General features: G+C 36.7%; 1 protein-coding gene, 1 long non-coding RNA gene and 1 pseudogene across 5 annotated transcripts; 2 read left to right on the top strand and 1 right to left on the bottom strand.

The window, feature by feature from the left end:
- The first annotated feature begins 3,423 nt into the window (after nt 1-3,423).
- On the top strand, nt 3,424-5,784 carry LOC137732181 (glycosyltransferase family 92 protein RCOM_0530710 pseudogene; annotated as a pseudogene). Its single transcript, XR_015957405.1, has one exon. The product of XR_015957405.1 is annotated as a glycosyltransferase family 92 protein RCOM_0530710 pseudogene (transcript).
- Nucleotides 5,785-5,829: 45 nt separating this feature from the next.
- Nucleotides 5,830-7,530, bottom strand: LOC137730782 (uncharacterized). Of its 3 annotated transcripts, none has more exons than XR_015958016.1 (4): nt 7,381-7,530; nt 7,153-7,226; nt 7,006-7,079; nt 5,830-6,326 (listed from the first exon to the last, which is right to left on the bottom strand). It is a non-coding gene; the product is annotated as an uncharacterized LOC137730782 (long non-coding RNA). The 3 variants fall into 3 exon arrangements; XR_015958017.1 differs by lacking the exon at nt 5,830-6,326 and adding an exon at nt 6,349-6,515; XR_011068216.2 differs by lacking the exon at nt 7,153-7,226.
- Nucleotides 7,531-14,196: 6,666 nt separating this feature from the next.
- On the top strand, nt 14,197-16,595 carry LOC137731854 (myb-like transcription factor family protein). The gene is made up of 3 exons (XM_068471097.2): nt 14,197-14,652; nt 14,845-15,056; nt 15,724-16,595. Exons 1-3 carry the CDS (start codon nt 14,373-14,375, stop codon nt 16,222-16,224), a joined length of 993 nt encoding a protein of 330 aa, XP_068327198.2. The 5' UTR covers nt 14,197-14,372; the 3' UTR covers nt 16,225-16,595.
- The last annotated feature ends 5,298 nt before the right edge of the window (nt 16,596-21,893 follow it).

Below are 21,893 nucleotides of genomic sequence, written 5' to 3'. Positions count from 1 at the left end.
AAACCTGTCAAGTGTCAACCACCGAAAAACATTTTCCTAACCTTTTAAAAATTAATAAAAAAAAATTGACCGGATTATATTCCGTACTACTATTTTTTCCTGCATTAAATTAAATATTTAGAGTACCTAAATGCTAATCATAATTTGACAGAAAAGTTGGATAAATTCCTTGAATTGTCATAAATTCCCTTGAATTATCCTAAATTCATTTCAGTCATCCTTTTCACGAATGGTTTTATTCGTTGGCTTATCTAATTATTATGTTGAATTAGACCACAAACCCATCAAAATCAACACTTAAACTCGATTGACCATAAATTAATAGAAAACTAACGAAAAAAGTTTGAAAACTTTGAGTTTTAACGATAAGGACGAAATAAAGGATAAAGCGAATAGTACCATGATTGACATTTTAGTGTAAAAATATGGTTTTTCGTTAAAGTGAACAGTACTATGAGCTTTTTGTTAAAGTTCCCTAAATTTATTGCATAAATTCAATATGAAAGTCTTCATTTTAGAATCTTTTATGTGCGTTGGAAAGCTAATCACTCTTAAGTGATGGTGATGCTCACTATATTTTTGCTGATCACTCTCGAGTGATGATGATGCTCACCACCCAATTTATCATCGTTAGATGAGTTTAAACTTCGAGAAATATATAGTGGATAAACACAAATCTCAAAATTTACACTTATTCAATTGAATAAATCACCCTTTCACCACCTATTTATCACACCTTTCTTTTTACGAACCTTTAAGAGACGAAAATTAACAAGAGTGTGCACAAAAAAAAAAAAAAAAAAGGTCATGGATTTCATTTCTCAAATTTTCTACAATACAGTCAACTCTCTCTTTTTTTTTTTTAAATGCGGACATGTCGTTAATGCTATTGATATAATTGAAACTTTGACCTTACTACTATTAACTTGCGGTCAATATATCACTAATAAATTTGACTTTAAATGTGCAATTACCGTGATGTAAAAGAACCGCCCAAGTTATCTCACAGGCCATTTGACGCATTTACTATTTTACTTTGGGCTTTTTATCCAAAATAATATATGAGATTGTCGTAACTTCTTATTTTGGTATCTGACAATGAAGATCAATATAGGCGGTCACTAAATTTTGTCCACTGTAAATCATTTTACTCATTCTGTACAAAAGTTGACAAATTTTCACGTGAACGATCACATGACCACCTTTATTAGAGGATTTTTGTCAAACAAACTCCTTCACTTAACGAGAATATTAACAAATTTTTCTGAAAATACCACAATGATTTACAATAAACAGATTCATGAATCATTTATACCGATTTTCATTGAGAAAGATCAAAATAAAAAATTACACGGATCTCAATGAAATATTTGTGGAAAAAAGCTTTTACTTTGTAGAGAATATATGTTTCCTAGGGTGCAAGAAATGAATCAAATGACAGTGAGAATGGTGGTTCGAATTATCGTGGGAAGCACGTGGAATTATGCAGTAGCTTACACGGTTTTGTTACGAGTCCTAAGTCCTAACCTTTTGCCAGCTAAGCCTCCCTCCCTATTGAGTCTTGACCAAACCCAAAAAAAAAAAAAAAAAAGGAAAAAAAAAAAAAAAAAGATTACATGCTCTTTTGGAACGAAGGTCGACCGGCTCCTTAGGCAACGCGTAGACCACCTAAAGTCAATGTGTATCAAACATTTTGCTGCTACAAGTGTTTGTAAGTATCACGAGATAAGAAACAGATTTGAGGTTTATGTTATTAGTCCTCTTGACATGCGCTTACGTTACGGTTAGTAGGTTTTTATCAACATAATTAAGGAGGGCTAGAAAATTGAGCTATGCTTATATAAGTATGTCCCATATAGGCAGAGTGAAGGGAGCGGAAATAACTGGTTAATGATTGATTTTTTTTTTTTTTTGTTGCGGATAATTCTCTTTGTATTATTTCAGATTTGCGTTTAGATTCGTTACAAATGTGATATTGAAATTGTTCGATAGAAAAAATAGACATATAATTAGTGTTATGCTTGTTCCTTATGTCTGTCAATATACTTGGATAAAATCAGTGGTGGATGCATGAATTTCTTTTCTTCTTCAGATTTCGCACTCTATTTTTATTTTATAACTTTGAACATTTAATATTGGACCTCCCAAAATTTAAATCATGAATCCACCAATGAAGAGAAAACAACTAAACCCTAAATAAAACTTGCTTTGTTAAAAGCCAAATAGCAATCATAGAATACTCGCTCAGTACTACGGTATGTTGGTATTCCTTTTTATCTATAAGCGAGAGGTCTTAGGTTCGAATCTCGTAGATGGCGAATTTGATACCAAATTAGGTTGCCCATTGTGTGGCTTGGCCGAATTCCTCATTCTCTTAATGTAAACTATATCATTGTAGTAAAAAAAAAAAAAAAAAAAAACACAATCATACAATAATCATAAATCCATCATGGATGAGCGGAACCGAATCCCCTTCGAATCCAAATAAACTGAGCCTTCTGAGCAAATGATTCAGACCGTTGAAATTTGATCAAACGGCTACAAACAGGAAAGCCTTCTAAAAGTTATAATAATTATAACTGTTGGATCAAATTTCAATGGTTCAAAGGATCCGGTTTCGGGAAGAGTCAATAGATCCTTGAGCAAAGGAATAAATGGGTCAGTGACAAGTGGACGACATTTATGGTTGTCAAATTTTCCAAAATAAAGTTTACGGTTGTCACTTGTCACCATAAAGAATAATGATAAAGAAAAAACAAAGATTGTGACGAATGCCATATTATTTTATTTTTGCACACTATTACTAATGACATAATCGAACGATAAAATATGGAGCTCGAAGTTGTACCAAAAGCCTTCACCTGGTTAGAGTAAATTTTAAGTCACACAATATTTACAACATATATATATATATATATATATGTTTAGATGGTTATTGGCCATCTTAAAGCGAGACTTTCAATGAACTATTCGGCACAATATTTTATGATATTGATACGAAAATTATGTTATAAACATGAGATGACGAATAATGAAATACATATATGGTTAGTTTCAATTGAGTAAAATATTTTTTATTGGGTAACGATTTTCGTACTTGAGTTTATTCTTGAGAAAAATCAAATAGAAAAAATTCAAGTTGTTGAAACAATTCACAAATGGTAAAAAGCATGTTAACATTTCTCTTCGTATTAATATAAAATCAACATTTTCTTCTTTTGATGAGCAGTTCTCGTCAATGAAATTTAAACTCAAAATCTTCTATAAGAAAAACGAAAGTGAGTGCTACCAAAGGAGTGGCCTAACTTATACGTATGTCCGACATGGTCAATCATCATCTCACTGTTCATGCGGAGATGGAGAGCAGTAAACAAGTAACAAAAAAAAGATGAATGAAATGTGTAGTTTCTGAGCAACCTTCTTGTATGCCTGTCTTCTACCTCACGCCATATAATTACAAATTACAATATAATATTCATATTCACCTCCCCCAAAAGCGTCCACCTCAAATCTCAATTATTTCGGTCTTCTTCCTGCCAAAAATCCCTTAACTAATCAACGTCGACAGCTTTAACTAATCACACCTCTTAATCCCCCACCTCCTCCACCACCACCAGCCTTTCCCATTCCGCATCTCATCCAGTATCCACCACCACCAGCCTCTCTCTCTCTCTCTCAAACCCCTGAAAGTCTGCAAAACCCACTAATTAGTCTCCAACTTTTTTGGGCTTTTTCTCAGTTTCCACTTTTGGCAACTATGGAGTTGCCAGAGCAGCGCCGCAAGCGGAAGCGCATGGTGCGGTCCTACTTACAGGCGAAGCAGTATTTGTCTCTGAGGCGACCCATCTTTCTCTGCTTCTCGTTCTTTATCTTCTTTCTGTTCGTATTATCCGACCGCTTCCGCCCGGCGTCGTTTCGGCCAGTCCTCAACGCCTCCTCCACCACCCTCTCCCTCCTCTCCTCCACCGCCAGCAACTCGATACTCGAGTCCTTCGCTGCCCACGGCAAAGAATCGCAGCCGTCGTTTCGAGTCCAAGATCGAATCTTGTTTCCCGATCACGTGCTTCTCATTGCGCCCAATCGGTTCCGCCAAGACGAGGAGTTGGAGTGCGTTTACCACAAGCAGTTCAACGGTTCGGGTGACGACATTCTTGAAGTTAAAGAAAAGAATAAGCACCTGGATTTTGCTGTTCGACCGGTTTTATCCACCGACGACTACGATGAGTTCCGGTCCATCGTCCGGTGTCCGCTGCCGCCGCTCAGTTTCTCCACAGCCATTGATTTGCGACGACGCGGCAGTTACTACTCGAGGGCTGGGACTAACGGCACGGCTTCTCCATGGAACAAGGTGGTTTACGAGGCGGTTATTGACGGAGACACGGCGGTTGTGTTCGTTAAGGGGCTGATACTCCGACCTCACAAGATAACGGATCCGACCTGGCTAAGATGTTATTTCGAGTTGGGGATTTTGGACAGAGACGAAAACCACAGCGTCTCTGTGCTCTCCACCGAAGCCGTCACCGCAGCTCAAGAAGTCGTCCGGTGCCTCCTCCCCCGGACTATCCGTAACAACCCCCACGGAATCCGAGTCACAATCGGGTACAACACCAGCCACCCCAGACCTCCAGTCCACGTCATTCTGCCTTCCGTGGCCACAATTCACAGTTCCAAATCCAATCCAGTGCAATCCAATCCGAAGAAGCACGAGCTTTGTGTTTGCACAATGCTGTGGAACCAAGCACCGGCGATTAGGGAGTGGATTATGTACCACTCATGGCTCGGCGTCGAGCGGTGGTTCCTCTACGACAACAACAGCGACGACGGAATCGAAGACGTCGTTCGGGAGCTCGATTCGCAGAACTACAATGTCAGCAGGCAGAGCTGGCCGTGGATCAAAACCCAAGAAGCAGGCTTTTCCCACTGCGCCTTGAGAGCAAAAGACGAGTGCAATTGGGTCGGGTTCTTTGACGTGGACGAGTTCTTCTACTTCCCGCGCGCCTTCCGCCGCCGCGGAGGAGATTTCAGTGTTCCGGGGGAGAACTTTCTGCGAAAACTGGTTTCGAATTTTTCAAATTCAGCGACCGTTGCTGAAATTAGAACCGATTGCCACAGCTTCGGGCCGTCAGGGCTGAGCTCGCACCCGTCGCAGGGAGTCATGGTGGGGTACACTTGTCGGCTGCAGAGTCCCGAGCGGCACAAGTCGATCGTGCGGACGGAGCTGCTCGACGTAACTCTGCTCAATGCGGTGCACCATTTCAGGCTGAGAGAGGGATACAGGCACGTCAATGTGCCGGAGGGAATCGCGGTGATCAACCACTATAAGTACCAGGTGTGGGAGACTTTCAGGGCCAAGTTTTTCAGGAGGGTGGCGACCTACGTGGTTGACTGGCAGGAGGATCGGAATAAGGGGTCGAAAGATAGGGCGCCGGGGCAGGGGACGGAGGCGGTTGAGCCGTCCGATTGGCGGCTGAGGTTCTGTGAGGTTTGGGACACGGGGCTGAAGGACTTTGTACTGGGGTACTTCGTTGATCCTGTAACTAGGTTGCTGCCATGGGAGAAGAAGTTTCTCACTTCTGCATAGTAAATCACAGAGAGCCGCCATTTTTTTCATTTTTTTTAATCTAATTATTATTTTTTTCTTTACACAGGTTCTACACAGAATCAAATTAATTTCAAGAGTCTTACAGTGTAAATTTTGTGACAATATCAAATGAATTTTTTCTTGGCTTGTATACAAATTCATTTTTCTCAATCAAATAAAATGGAGTACGGATATCTTCCTCTCTTCTTTTTGTCATTTTATTATGCGTTTTCATGTGATTTAAATCATTTAAAGGAAAAGAAATTGCAGGTAATATTAAATTCGTAGAGTGATTTAAATTATACAAACTTCATATGTACAAAAAAACAGGTGCTTGCAGTGCAAGTAAACCCGTCATTCCCTTCTCATAAAGGGTAAAATCACAGCTCATCTCGGGTGATTGAACATTCGTAATAGAGAAGTCGAACAAAAGTACATGCATTAATAACGAAACTGTGGTTATTCAGTAGAGAATTAGGAACGAATCCGAAGAATATCTGAATCCGCAAACGCTTCAGCTTCTTACGCTTTCGTATAGAATTTCCCAGCAAGCAGCTCCGAAGAATCCGTTCTAAATGCACTGTCAATGATAACTGACTGATAATACAAGAAAGAAACAGACTCTGCGTACGTTATATATTTCAGCACAGCAACATTTGTAGATCTGGTATCGCAACAGAATTGGAATGCACGGGAATGTGATCTCGATAATCGTTATCCTTCATCCTCTGTTGCTTGAGGAAACCTAAGAAAGAAAATGTAAGCAGTATACAAATACATGAACTACAGCAATGTAGAAAACAGCACAACACTAGGATTCACAACAACTAATGTATAACAACATGCAATCTGATAATAACAACTTTCGTGGAGGTATCGCCGTTGAAGAATCAACGGAAGTAGTCTTCTGCTTCCAACACTCAATAATGCTCCTCTGTAAGTGAATAGGGTTTTAGATGTCGAAAGTGCGTACATATTTATACAACCATACATATAGCTAGAGATTCACTCAGTCCAACCTATTATCAGAAAGAGCGATTATCTTTATGTCTTTAACAAGTTTAAATAGGTCAGCTGCAATTTAAAGAGAGATACGTCGCGCGGTTGGGCATGACTAGTTTGTGCTGAAATTTGATAGATTTACCTCTCACAAACCTTTTTCTTTTGTCAGAAAACCTTTGATACTCAACAACTAACCAGCCATGCTCAGATTAGCAAAGTACCGATTTTTTAATCCGCCAATCGCTGCAAATAACCTACATTTCCCCCCTCTCTTACTTAACATCAAGGTTTTCGTTTCGGCTCTATAACAACAGAATTCCACACTACGACTTGAAAACACATGAACCCCGGACGATGACGAAGAGGGTAAACATTCTCTAGTAACAGATATTTGACCAACATTGCTATGTAACATGTCTTACCACAATATCTCAGATGGTAGAGTCTTAGGGAGATTCGAACACATCTGCTCGCATTCGACACCTTCCGGATTCACCTGAAATTACACCCTAAAAATATTTAGCCCTAAGTCATTTCAAAATATGGGATCAATCAGCTCAACTTCTCACCTTAGATATAGATTTTAGCTAATATGTTGGTCACGGCCAATCTCAAAGTCAATAAATCAGCTCTAGACTGTGAACTACAAATTAAACATAATTAATTAACCACTAATTAAGCTCACTAATCAAAATGCCTAAATAATAACTGAGAAATGAGGCTTCAAAATTCTGAATATTGCATTGAAGTGGCAGTGGTTGTAATTAAGCAGACAGCGATACCCTTTGCGTGCTTACCGGCTGGCGTCGGCGACGAGAGAGATGTCCGAAACGGTGCGGTTAAAGGGGACGGCCAGGAGGTAGGCGGCCCCCGCGTATATCGGCAAGCTCCGAGCGGTGTCGTCGTTGTTGGAATGGAGACCCAATCGGCGACTCAATTTCTCTTGGGCTTTGGGCTCTATACCGCGTGTCTGAACTCGAAGCCCTAATGTTCTCTTGGGCTTTGGGCCTCTGTAACGCGTGTCTGAACTCGAAGCCCTAATGTTCTCTTGGGCTTTGGGCCTCTGTAACGCGTGTCTGAACTCGAAGCCCTAATGGTGCGCGGGAAAGCAGGTACGAGACGACGTCAGAGAGGGCATTTTGGAGGGAGGCAGATTGTTTGACCTAATGTTTGGATGCCCTTCCCATCATCTTTTGTTTGTATGGTTACAGTTAAGCCACATTAGCATTTTATATTCTTATTACTTTTTATCTTATTATCTCTATAAAAAATCAATATAAAATATTGACGTGGTTTAATCATGATCGCACAAAATATAAAGGAATGGGTGACGTGGCTTGATATCTGATATTTTTGGAATTGGATCCCATCCGGATCCATTTTGTGGGGATCTTACATCTTAATTATTTATCGTATATCGTGCGATCAGAAATAATTTGAATATAAATAGCATCTGACGAAAACTAACTGCACGATATATGATGAACGGCTAAAAGATAAGGATCTTTAATATCCCCGCAAAGCGAATTCGAAACGGCCTGTCGTTTAGTTGACTTCATTTCCATGCTCCCTTGGGGTTTGGAACTTTGGACAACGAGGAGATTTGTGACTTATGCTGACTAGGACTGGAAAATTTGGAATATAACAATTAACAACTTTTACTTAGCAACTTTTTGGGACTTGGACTTTAACTAAACCATACTAACATTTTTGGGCTCGGACTAGGCCCATAGTTGACCCCATTTTCTTTGTCAAAGGATTGAATTGGAAATAAAAACCCTCTAAATTCAAGTCAGACTTCTTCTTTTTTGGGTCGAAGAATACCATTTTGGAGAACATTAGAATGAATAAATTTTCTTCTTGAATAATCGTTTTCCTGCCTCTCGGTCACAATATTTTAATGTCTTCTTTCAACATATCTTCAGTCTCTTATCCATTCCAAAATTCAAACCTATATAATCACTAAACAAGGCCATTAGTTGTAGCCATTTTACCCGATTAAGTGAGATATTACCTCTTGGGAAAAAGTTACAATATATTTCATAATTATTTTTAGCTTTCCTTTTTCATGCTTGTGATATAGGAAGGTTGGAGATAATACAAGCTGAAGAAGGGCAGTAAGAAGGAGAGGAAGAAAAAAAAAATTGAATAATTACAAAACACCGAAAAAAAAAATCAACTTTTTAATAGTGTTTTATCTCCTTTTAGATTTTTAGAGTTCGTTTTGTAATGCATTTCTTCTACATCTCTACTTACTACACTCCCCTTCATCTGTTTCCGTTATTTCTTTCGTACACTTTCTTTATATTTCAAACATAAAAATTTAAAAATTAAAACTGAAATAATTATCAAAAACTGCTCTAAATATCATCACTCTTCAAATAAATGCAGCATTGTGCAGTGTTCCGTACATACTGATGGAGGTACATCCCCATATTAATATATCCTCGTACAGATGTTACAATCAGAACCATAAACTCTCCCTCCAATATGATCAACACGTTTATGGTCAAAATTTAATATCTTATAGATCGGCCCTCTTGAATTTGGGGAGATAACTACAAGACAAAAAGGTTGCTCCCGTTGATATATTACTCATTTTAAACATTACGTTATTTTCATAAATCTGACATCATATTGAAGAAAAAGAGCACGAAACTACGAATATTATTTCACTAATTAAAACGAAAGAAATACTATATGTTATAGATGATTACATAATTCATAGAACTTCATTGTCATTGATTTATTAAAACAAAACGATTACAAGCCTTCTATATAAAGAGAAAACTAAAGCGAACTTAATATTAGGGGGCAAAAAAGTTTAATCCTTGGCTATACTAAATAACTAATACTTGCAGGCTGTGCTTGACATCAAGTATCAAACCATGCCCGTCCGTACACTAGTATTCCTGCAACAACGAATCCAATGAAAATGCATGTAATTAATTAAGGAAATTAAACTCTAAATTAGCTTGGTAGTTTTGTATGATTAGGGTTTCCTTATCGTTAAGAAACAAGGGTAGACAAGTCAACATCAAACTCAAAGTATTAAATTTGTGTGCCACACTGCCCCGTTGCCATTGGATTTGTGGAGCTTTCTGTAATTTGTTATGGATATTTGCGATACTAATTCACCTTTCATTGATCATGCTCATGTATTCAAAATTTTAAATATCAATTCTAATGGAAATATCTATTTTGATTGTCCAGTTCACGGATACATGGAGCAATATTTTGGTATCGAAGGATGTTTTGAGAAGATATTGTCAATGTAAATTAGATACGTGATAAGAAAATTAAATGATATAAATTCTAACACGTGTAAAGATGATCGAACAAAAATCATCACACGCCCATAAACAACTGATTATAACATATCTTTGAATTTATTCTTTAACTATCAATCAGAAATCCTCACACATATAAAACTGAACGACCGAAATTTTCACACGTTCATAAGCGATCAAGAAGAGAATATGGTCTAGTTTAACCTTCACTTTCAATTAAATTACCTGGGAAAACAAGTTAAAAAGAAATAAAAATAAAAAAAGATGTGTTGACCGATGATCCAAATCCAACGTTAGGTTGGAGACATCGATCACTGTGGTTGATCCAGGGTGGCTCTAGAAAAACATTTTAACCGATGCTATTGTTAACCAATCTCAAGACATGTCGTCCTATCGAAAGATGATACCAAACACCAATCAATTGATAGAATGACCAATCCAAGTCAGAAAACTTATCCCAACGTGGATATGAGATGAACCTGTCTTTGCTTGATAATGACCATTGCTTCCCCTACAGGCTGCACCAGTACAATTATGTGCCTCGCTTGTTCAGTTATTTCATCAGTATCCAATTTTAGTCTCACACTTGGTACTATAATTCAAAGGTGTTCTTCTACATTTGATATGACGGTTGAAATTAAGAAGCGTATCGAAAAATAAAAAATAAGCATGTAGATAGCATTACCTTTGTTGAGTTAAGTTCTACAAGAGCAATTATTATTAGCTAGTTGATTTTGATTTAGGAGAGTTCAAATCTTCTACACCTATTTTGTGTGTGGCCATCTCTATTATTGATGGACATGTATTAAGTTTATGACAGCAGAGTAAGAAGAGTTAATTTGAAAAATATGTGTTAATCAATATCAAAGACACGAAGTTGTCACAGACAAAATTAGAGGTTTTCATATGTTTCTAAATGTTGGAATATCCAATATTACTGCTCAATGCTACCTATTTTAATTCTATCATGTGATATGCGTGAGAACACGGTCTTTCATCGTGTGAACAGAATTATTTTATGTTTACGTAGTGGAGTCAACAGATTGGATGGTAGGAGATTTCCTTAAATAATATATTCATAATTCTTTATCTTCTTTCTTTTGCTTTTTCAATTAATTTGATTTCAATATTTTAAGAGCTTTCTTCTAATTAAAATTCTTTAAAATTTTTGTGCAATACGGCAGAAAAGCTTGATTATGTTGTGAATAATACGTGGATGACCCACCCAAGGTTGCCGAATGTAGATGTAGGCACGCTAAAGCTTGTCATGCATCCAATACCTTTGCCAGCTAGTTTTGAGATCTCTCTTAGAGGGTCGAACCTTAGTGAATAGTTTGTTACTATTTATGCACAATATTTTCGCTATTCATTTGTGGAAAATTTGTAAAATAAATAGTGTTCTCTTTGCTTATAAAACGAATGAGGAGATAGAAGCCACAAGACTCACAGAAGAGGAAGAGAGAAAAGAGAAGAAGAGGAAGAGAGAAAAGAGAGGAAGAGGAGAGGGGATAATAGAGAGAGAGTTATTTTGTACTCTTATTATTCTAAATTATAATGAAAGCATCATTGCTGCTCCGAGGACGTACTCCATTCACATTGACTGTAGAGGAACCTTGTAAATTTTGTGTCTTGTTTATTTTATTCCACTGCACACACCATCGATTTTATAACAGATTATATATATATATATATATCGTTTTTCTATTCATATTATAAATTACTTAAAAATAAATTTTAACGCAACTATTTTATACAAATATAATTTGCATGTTTTTAGCGACGACCTAGGGTTCAATTGATCAACCCAGTTTGGTTGTTAGTATGGAGAAACCGAATAACTAAAGACAAAGCTAAGAACAAAAGTCGCAGTATGTAATTAACAGTTGAAGGAACTGGGTGTCCATGAAAAAGAAAGTCACACTTGTAGCCGCCGGCCCGCCGGTACTACGCTTGACAACGCACGCATCGATTCACTGCATGTGACTACAGACAAATTGCCGAAGAAAACAAGATGCAGACAGAACAGAGAACACACCTAATTAGACAAGTAAACGTAGAGAAAAAGATGAAACGAATCAAATGCTTTGAAAGCAACGTAACAAATTAGGAACACGTGCTTCCAAAGAGACAGCACATCTATAAAATGACATGGCCTATGGCCTCTTCTGCTTTAAACAAAGCCCATTCACCTCACACTCACAATCTCCCATGATTTGTAGAAATTTCGTGTTTGTCGCATTGACCAGTGATACTATTAATCCGCATGACTGAAATAATTGATATGTAATTAAGTTAAGTTATGATATTAATGAACATATTGATGTATGGAAGTTTAGTACTGTCACATGAAAGTATTACAATATAAGCATATTGAAAAACTTGAGAAATTTGAAGAAATGGTTTCTCAATTTTAATCCAATTGAACCAATGGTCCCTTAATTAAAAATTCATGACCATTGCTCACTTAACTCATCAAAATGTGTAGCTATGGTCATTTTCGTCAACTCCGTCAAAATGAGTCATGTTGGAAGAATCATTTATACGATTGGGTTAACGTTAAAGAACTATTACTTCAATTGAGTTAAAGTTGAGAGACCGTTTCTCCAATTGAGTTGAAGTTGAGGGACTATTGCTACTATTTTTTTCATTTGGTCTTTCATATTTGCCTTCTTAATTTAGCCTCACATGTGTAGCATGTGACTTATTTTGCCAAAAATTCTACCGTAGTTGACGAAAAAGACCATAACTGCCTGTTTTGATGAGTTAAGAGACCAAATATCATGGATTTTTAGTTGAGGAACCAATGGCCAGAAATTTTTAATTGAGGAATTATTATTTCATTGAGTTAAAGTCGAGGGAACACTGCTACAATTTTCTTGAAAAATGTTTCCATGTTGTGCATGCTATTACTTACGTGGTCTCACATGGTTGGGTATGAGAGCTTACGGTGGACAAATCTTTTGTATACGTTACGGGTCTCACTCACCAATAGAAAAGCAGGAGAAAACGAAAATAAAAAGAGGGAGAAAGTGATGGTAAAAAAATTAAAAAAGAAAAGCAAAAGGGCATCCGTCCACCACCACCAGGGGTGGTGGAGAGCCACATACAAAGGTTGAGGTTAAAGATGGAAGTTTTGTAGTGAAAGGTGATGGATGGGGTCCAGGCCTTACTTATCATCCACAACCACATCCCATCCCACCACCAATATCCACCACCATGGTTGATATCTAATGGACGATCTGAATAACGTGAAGGCATTGAGACAACGATGTCTTTCTCAAAGAGCCATCGAATATGCCCAGTCGACGGTGCAGAAATCACTTTGGCCCTCCACCATCGCTTTTTTCCATATATTATATGTTTTTTTAGGAAATTGTTATTAACATTTCAAAAAATTTATTATACATTCCTCACAATTATATTTTTCTTTCTAATTATAAAAAGTTTGGAATGCCAAATGAGATTTTTAAATGTTGAATTATTTTACGCAAATATTGTCTACAGAGGTCTTAATTAACAATAATACTTGTTGTAGCTAGGATAATATATAAAAACTATAGCTCACAGATTAATTAACCCGTCAACTAAAAAATATATATTAAGAACGCACAGGATTTCATTTAAGAACACATAGGATTTCATATTTACACTTAGATGATATTTTAAGTGGATACAACTTATGCAATTATTTATATAACAGATATAATTTTTCTTATAAAAATATATAATTTATTTCTGTTCTAAAAAAGAAACATAAATCCTATACGGTGCAACATATTATATGACAACAAACTATATATCAACATACTAATAATTAAAATTATTAATTTTGTGATTTTTCAATTTAATTTTAAAAATTAAAATAAGTTTCAAGTTGGAACCACTGTTCATGTTAAAAAAATTAACAATATAAAAAGTGGAGAATTAACATAAGTAATTTAATTAGCTAATAATCATTAGTGTCCAATCTCAAAAGGCAATATGCACGAAACGAAATAAATAATTTGGTAAAAACCCTACCACCAACCCATCCAAACAAGTAAAGACATCCACTGCATAACTAACGGTGTAGATACATTTAAATTTTAATCCAACGGATGGTAAACAAGATAAATCTCATCCAGGTTATACTATCCTACCGTGGACGTTACTATGACACACAGGCTTGGTTGTATCGACAAGCATCCCCAAACTGAACGGCCCTGATTCAAGAATTTTAACAAGTCCGTGGAACCCTAAACATGAACCGTCCGATTTTAATTCCACGGTCCATGTTCGTACACAGAAACCCTAAAAAATACGCAAAACGCAGGGTTATTAATTAGATCTGCAACTATATATGAACCACAGCAGCCCTCATTTTTCTCTTTCATTAGACAAACCAATTCCTGTCTTTTCCCAAGACTATTACCTTTTTCTTCCTTTCTTTCCTTGCATGCCTTGTTGAAATACCACCACCACCTACACCAACAACAACGTGTGAGTCGCCGGAGAAGATCATGTCTCGCACGTGCTCTCAGTGTGGGAACAACGGCCACAACTCCCGCACTTGCACGGATGCCAGCGGCGAAGTCGGTGGTGGCGCGACCGCCTCTGCCGAAAATGGCATCATGCTTTTTGGCGTTAGAGTCACGGAGGCAAACGAGTTCAGAAAGAGCGCCAGCATGAACAACTTGTCCCAGTATGAGCAGCCTCTGCAGGCCGACTCAAATGCCGACGCCGGTTACGCTTCTGACGACGTCGTCCACGCCTCTGGACACGGCCGCGAGCGCAAGAGAGGTATGTAGTACGTACTCGTGGACCTTTTTTTTTTTTTTTTAATTTCCTTATTAGAACGAGAAATCAAACCAGAAATCTCATGTGCAAGCGTCTTGCTGATCTAATCTGGAGTTTAATTATCTTGATTTGTTCATTTATTTGGATAATTTTACTTGACTAATTGTTGAATTGGTTGGTTTTTGATATGGGAAGGTGTTGCGTGGACGGAGGAGGAGCACAAGCTGTTCTTGGTGGGCTTACAGAAGGTCGGGAAAGGAGATTGGAGGGGGATTTCTAGGAACTTCGTGAAGACTCGTACGCCGACTCAGGTGGCGAGTCATGCTCAGAAGTACTTTCTCAGGCGCAACAACCATAACCGTCGACGCCGCAGATCTAGTCTTTTCGACATCACCACCGATACCCCTGTATGTGCTATCAATATTTTAATCATAGTTAATTATATATTAATTTCCTTAGTATTTTTTTTTCTTTAATCCGAATCGATAACGATATTTCATTAAAAGTTAAATAAAGTTACAGGAAGGGTGCCAGGGTGCATTTTTTGGTGACCAAATCCTTGATCTGGAGAGAGAAAAGCACGGCAAACAAACATAATAAATCCCTACATAGTCCCCACAAGTAACACAAAACACAAGCACCAGCGGTGCAAATCTGTCATAATAATTGACCCTAATTTTAGTTCATGCCTATTGTTATTTCCATGAGTTTGATTTGTCTTTTGGTGCATTTTTACTCACCGTCCTCAAACAGTGGTAATCTTCATCAATCTACTTATCATTATTGAATGAATTTAAATTTTAAAATTTATATTTGTTCATTACACAAATCACTAAATTTAAGGTTCAGATTTATTGTTTGACATTATAGTTAAAATCAACTTGACATTGTAGCAACTTTTCTACGTTTACATATGTCATTGTTAATCATGAGTTATGACCAAACCATTTTGCACGGCATTTTCTTGCGCCCAAGTCCGATTACTTTCTTTTTTCGTAGATTAGTATAATCTATACTTTCGTCTTGTAGAAAAAGCCATGGATTATATTAATTGTGTTCTTTAAATATGTGCAGTTGAATTCATTGATGGAAGAAGATCTAGGTGAATCCTCACCAACAGTTGTACCAGTATTGCCATTCCCAATCCCACCACAGCCAGAGTCTAATTTGGGTTGCAATATTCTTGGAGGGTTTCCAGCTTCGACTTATCCGGTTGCTCCTTCTCCAGCAGCCCTGCCGGGTGAAAGCTCACCGACAGAAAGTAAGCTGACATCACTAGGATTAAACATGAAGTCATTAGATGACATGCAGCTGAGCCCGACAAAAGTCGCACAAACAACTACTAAGCTCATCCGTCCGATCCCACTTCACCCTCCGGTCGTCCCTCCTTCTTCTAAAATGGCCGGTCTTAACTTGAACAAGAAGTACTCATCGTCACCCACCAGGGATCCACTGCCATTGTCTCTGAAGCTCTCCACGACTCCGTCCGAGGAGCAATCGCCCACGACGCCGTCGCATTCGTCTGCGTTTCAGGCCATGTCTAGTGGCTCTGACAGTGTCATTAGCGTTGCTTAATTAAATGAATTATTGAACAATTTGATGTCGATGTATGTCGTCCGTGTGTGTTATAATAGGGCCGGCAATGTAGCCGTAGCTAGCTAAAGCAGTATGGTGGCAAATGGAAATTAATTATTTGGTGGGCCCGAGATTAGATCGACCAGTGTGATTACTTAGGGGCAAAAGGGTGATTAGCGTTTATGTAGTTAGTTGATTAGGCGATTAATTTGCTTATTTTGTACAGGATGGTTGGGTTTAATTTATATAGAATTAGGACAAAATCGGTTTCAGTCTTCTCGCAGTGGTGGGGATTCTTGTGGTTGATTTTTGTTTGGTACCTATTGGGATGGAATGATAATAGAGAGCACCAGGTGCGCAGTGTTATTTGATCCTCTGGATGGACCCTTTGCAACTTAAAAATATGGCACCAAATTAACTGATAGAGTAAAATATAGAAACCATTTTGATTTAAGCCAAAAATAAATAAATGTGTTTTTCGAATCTTAATCTCTATCAAATAACAAAGTAAACGGTACACGTATGGTATCGTATAGTATTTGTTTGGTTTATTTTTCTTCTTTCTTTTATTTAAAACATACATCTTGAAATCTTTTTCATATCCAATCGTATAGAATTGAATCAATGAACTAGTGCGCATAATGAATACTAAAATCAGGGTTCGAATGATGGACGATTTCCTTGCACTTTCTTATGTGATCATAGATCATTGGTACATTAAGTATAATCTCTCAAATCAATCAATTGTATTAAAAATAGAGTGGGGAGTACAGCTCAAAAAACAAACTACAAAACAGCAATGGTCACAAAACGAGTCCAAAAGACTCAAGCATCATTTATGAGAACTGGTCTAATCCAAGCATGACACTCATCAAATATTAAAACTTTAAAATCCATATTAAAACTTCAATTAACCAACTAATCGCTAAAATATTCTTCTCTCTGAAAACCATTATTTTTCAAGAAAAGCAGTGTTGTAAATATAGTGTACACTAGCACAAGATTGTGATTCTTATTGCTGATCGATGTGGCAAAACACACACCAATGATATTGAAAGAAAGTTGGTTGCCACCCTATTTTAAAAGACAAAATGAGTAAGGAGTTGTTCTCCACCAATCATTAATCTTTTTTTTCGTCCAAATAAACAATTCCTTCACTGTTTTTTTTTTTTAGCAAATGATACTATATTAAGGAGAAGGGATAAGTTTAGTTTCACAATGGTTAGCAACAATGTGGTTTAAATTTCTCTTTGGTGAGAATCAAACCTAAGACCTCTCACTTACAAGTAAAAATGAATATCACTAGACCGTAATGCTAAGTGTCAACAATTCCTTCACTTTGCTATGCAATATGCATTTCATCGTGTGCATATTTTATATGTACGTTGGGTTGATTTTTTATTTTTTAAAAGGGACCAAGTAGCTTTCTCATGATAGTTCACCTTTTAGAGGGTTGGAAAGACCCACAAAGGCATTTCAATCTCCACATGGCTAACATCGTGTGATCACACAGTGCCAAGAATTGAACCCAAAACATACCTTGTGAAATAAAAGCCTGAAATTTTGCCACTCTAAGAAGTAACTGAATATGTAAATTACTGGTGTGATTTAAAATATATTTGTTATAAATAGGCTTATTTTTATCAATGCCCCTTAGAACTTTATTTTGATCTCACTATGCCCCTTGTCACTCAAAAGTACCACTTTACTCCCTGAAACTCAAAATTCGTTCTTCTTTGACTTGTGGACTCTTTCTTCTCAATGAAACTTATAGGTCGCATATTAAAACATACGTGGGACCTAATACCAAATAAGACCATGCCAGATGTGCAATAAATTTGATTATAAATCTTCATTATGCGTTAACATTCAAAATCGGAGAATATTAAGTTTAAAAGAAATTGAAGAGATGAAAAATAAAAAAATAAAAAAAAATGATTAATCTGGAGCACCCAAATCAAACTCACATAAGAAATTAACATCTAAGGCAATGTGGAGTGAATTTTGAGTTTTACAAAGAAACTTTCAAGTTTCAGGGGGGCAAAATGAGATCAAATCGAGTTCCAGGAGCAAAGTGAAACGAACTTTGAGTTTCAGGGAATAAAGTTTTGACTTTTGAGTTACGTGGAGTAATGAAATTAAAATCTAATAGGGAGTTTTAACGAAAACCTATGATACTGTTCACTTTGACGAAAAACCACATTTTTACACTAAAAAGTCAAACCTGGTACTATTCACTTTACCCTTTATTTTGTCCTTATCGTTAAAACTCAAAGTTTTCAAGCCATTTTCATTAGTTTTCCTTAAAAATAAACCTTATAAATATTGCATGCTACTTGTTAGCTACCTGCAGGATCTCTACAATTTTTACCGATTTTACAGTGTTGCATATTTTTCTGAAACGCACCTTTGAAGTTTTATGAGATGCATCAAAACCCTTAAATAATTTCACAAATTAAAACAACTTATTGGAATCACATATATATACACACACGCATATATATATATATATTATATATAAACATGAACAAGCTAGATGGAAATATATAACAAATTAATGCAGGAGAACATTAATTACTCTTCCAAGTACTTCACAAATTTAATTATTCCAGGAATTATACCAACAAGCACACATATGCTTAAGATTAGTAGTGCTACTTGGATATTTTAGGAGCTGGGGCAGGCCGTGCATGTGAAGGACGTTTGGATGATACTATTCCAGCCGTAGTAGTACTAGGAGTAGGGTTCACTGCTGGTTGATCGCTTTGGTTCTGAATCTTGTCACGCATCCTTTTAATATAAGCTTCAGCTTTCCGATCAACATCGCTGCCTGCTTCGCTCTTACTATTCTTACTCGCGTCCCATGGCTGAGTACTTGTAGTTGTAGTAGCAGCAATAGTAGTACCAGTATTCTGATCTGTGCTTGGTAACTGCATCACGAAGGAGAACGGCTTTGATTCATTTTCTGATTCCTGCAACCTTTTCGGCGGGCTTCTTGGATTTTGAGGATCAGGGACGTCTACTTTGGTAACTTTAGCAGGCGCTCCTGCGGGATTTGGCGGAGGCCTGGTCATGGTTGTTGGAAGATGGATATTGCCAAGAGAAAGAGATGAAAGTTTAATGACGTTTGCCACCAAAATCATTGACTTTTCACACAGAGATTTGTTCTTGCGACTAGTGGTTCTACTACCCTTGTGTTTCATGGCTTCCCGAATTTGACCAAACAAGCAACCAGTGAATTTAGGGTTTCTAGATTGGCTGTGATCAATTTATGAATATATCTCATTGCATTTATAATAAGCTGTACGAAATCGGGAAAAAGATGGGAAAAATAAAAGAAACAAAAAAGGAAGGAAATTATGTCAAGTTATTCTGTTCTGTGGGGTTCCTGCAGCTGAAACTAACTGGATGATGAGCAGATTAGTAAGGACTTCACTACTGTGCAAATACTTCAATTTTATTATTTTCTGGCTGGAAAGAAATTCTCACGTGTTTTGTGCTGTAAGGATCTAAAATTCCTTTATTCCTTAAATTTTCTGTATAATTGTCGTCGTGTAATGAGAACGAGTGGATGGTCAACATTATTTTCCATTTTGAATAGGAAATTGTTATTGTTACTCCAAATTTCTCATTCTACATTCTAAACTTTCTATATTTAGAAAGAAAAATACATTTGTGAGGAGTTTAAAATGAGATTTTTAGAGTGCCAATAACACTTCCCTTTTAATATACTTAGGCAAAAGATAGCAAAGAGAACTTGATTATAACATAATGAGTCCCTTCGAGTTGTCTTGGTTTCGAGTTGTCTTGGTTTGTTTTGAGAACATAAAAATTCATCAAGAACCCCAAAAATCAGAACATGGTCTTGATTCTAACATAAAAGTTTTCTCATTATTAATTGATTCTAACATAATGAGTCTCTTCGAGTTGTCTTGATTCTAACATAAAAGTTTTCTTTGATAACCACGTTTTGTCTTTATATAAAGACAGAACGTGGTTATCAGAGAAAACTTTAGTTAAGAATAAGATGTGTCTCTTACATATGTTAACTTCAACTGTTTCTGATACAACGTGTTCTAGCCAATGAGTTGTTTAATTATAATTAGGAGTAGATGAATTAATATGCGTTTGGTCTTTGCTCTTGCCATGAACGTCAAGTAATCCAATAAAGAAGCTTTAGGGGCAAGATTCGTCTCCATAGTTTCCCCCAAAAAAAGGATTGGTCTCCAAATGATTTTATCCACCGTTTCAAAGTAATTGCTTACCCTAAATTGGTTCCCCTCTCGCCACCACCACCAATACACACATCTTTTTGTTCCATCGAAAAAGAGAGTTTCTCACACGAACCAGCTGCTTCGTCTAGTATTCATTTCACAATGTTCGAATCTTTAGCCTCTCCTTGGTGTGTTCACATAAGAATCATGCACATTCCATTCCCGAATCCATAACACTATTTTCTTACGCTATTTTTTGTTGGCCCACTGTATAAGTATTTTAACAATCTAAATCGTCTATCTTTTAGGTCTCTTTTCAAATATCATGTCTACAAAAAATCATCCAAATCTGAAACCATATTACCACTTGATTAAGGGTTTAGGATTTCATAGTAGAACTCTATTTGTCTATTTTATTCACTACAGATGAATTTTTTAATGGTTTTGGATTTATCTAATTTTATGCAAGAATAATCTATGAATGATGTTCTAAAAGAAAGACAATTCAAATAGTTAAAATAAATAACGAAGTGCTCCCGACAAAAACATGTGTCAAAAATTGTATAAAAAAAGTGGTGTTACATATCTGCCTCATATATGTATGTATGTATATATATATATATGTATATATATTATACAGACATACATACATACATACATATATATATATATATATATATGCCGTCATTGGATGATCTCAGAGTTCTCTGACGTATGCCCTTCATTCTCTTTCATGGTCATCAATTATGGCATCATTTTCTTGGATCTTCTTTTATGCTCCGTCCTTTTTCCTTCTTCCTTTCTCCTGAAGCCGAGAGTCGGTGTCCCACCTAATTTTCTGGAGAATTCTCAAAGTTGGATGGAGAGATTTTTTATTGTCACGGTTTACACTAACACATATGCTATTAGTTTACGTGTTATTGATGGATCTAAGGTATTAACTATCCATTATGTTTGTGTTATGCAGAGCTTGGGCCTTGTGGTAACCTTTTGTAATTTTTATTTGAATTGGGCTTCAATTTTGAGTTGTTGATTTGGGCTCAATCTTGTGGCGACTCATTCAAATCCGATCCAATCTTAATTCAATGAATGTTCAGTTAACAAAATGTAAACATTTATTTCTGTAGGAAAATAATTTGGGTAGGGTAGTCTGACCATGTGGTAAATAACATGACTCTTGTGTGGCAGTTTCCCTAAACCAGCAGCGCTACCCAAAATTTCTCGCTTCTTGCATAAAAAAAATTCCAAATTACATATGAAAATAATTGAATTCGAATATTTAAACTATTGAGGTTAGGCTACAAATGAAAAAGAAGAAGATTTTTAGGCTAGATCAAGAGTTCGTCTCTCTTGGCATTATAAAAACATTTACTTAACCTTATCTTTTAAGTTGTTGCATGGATCTAAGAGAGTGAGGCTTTTTTCCAGTGCACATTCAAGTTACACATCTAAAGA

Source organism: Pyrus communis, chromosome 16 (genome assembly GCF_041283825.1).
Source record: "Pyrus communis isolate YQ-2024b chromosome 16, ASM4128382v1, whole genome shotgun sequence".
In the NCBI taxonomy this organism is placed as follows: Eukaryota; Viridiplantae; Streptophyta; class Magnoliopsida; order Rosales; family Rosaceae; genus Pyrus; species Pyrus communis.
Note: the sequence above shows the minus strand (reverse complement) of the source record. Positions and strands in the feature narration are given on the sequence as shown.

Bases quoted from the DNA above. Each gene is read 5' to 3' on its own strand.
- LOC137731854 (XM_068471097.2), top strand. From the start codon at position 14,373: ATGTCTCGCACGTGCTCTCAGTGTGGGAACAACGGCCACAACTCCCGC. The intron at 14,653-14,844 runs GTATGTAGTACG...TGATATGGGAAG, and splicing joins CGGCCGCGAGCGCAAGAGAG to GTGTTGCGTGGACGGAGGAG. The intron at 15,057-15,723 runs GTATGTGCTATC...AAATATGTGCAG, and splicing joins ACATCACCACCGATACCCCT to TTGAATTCATTGATGGAAGA.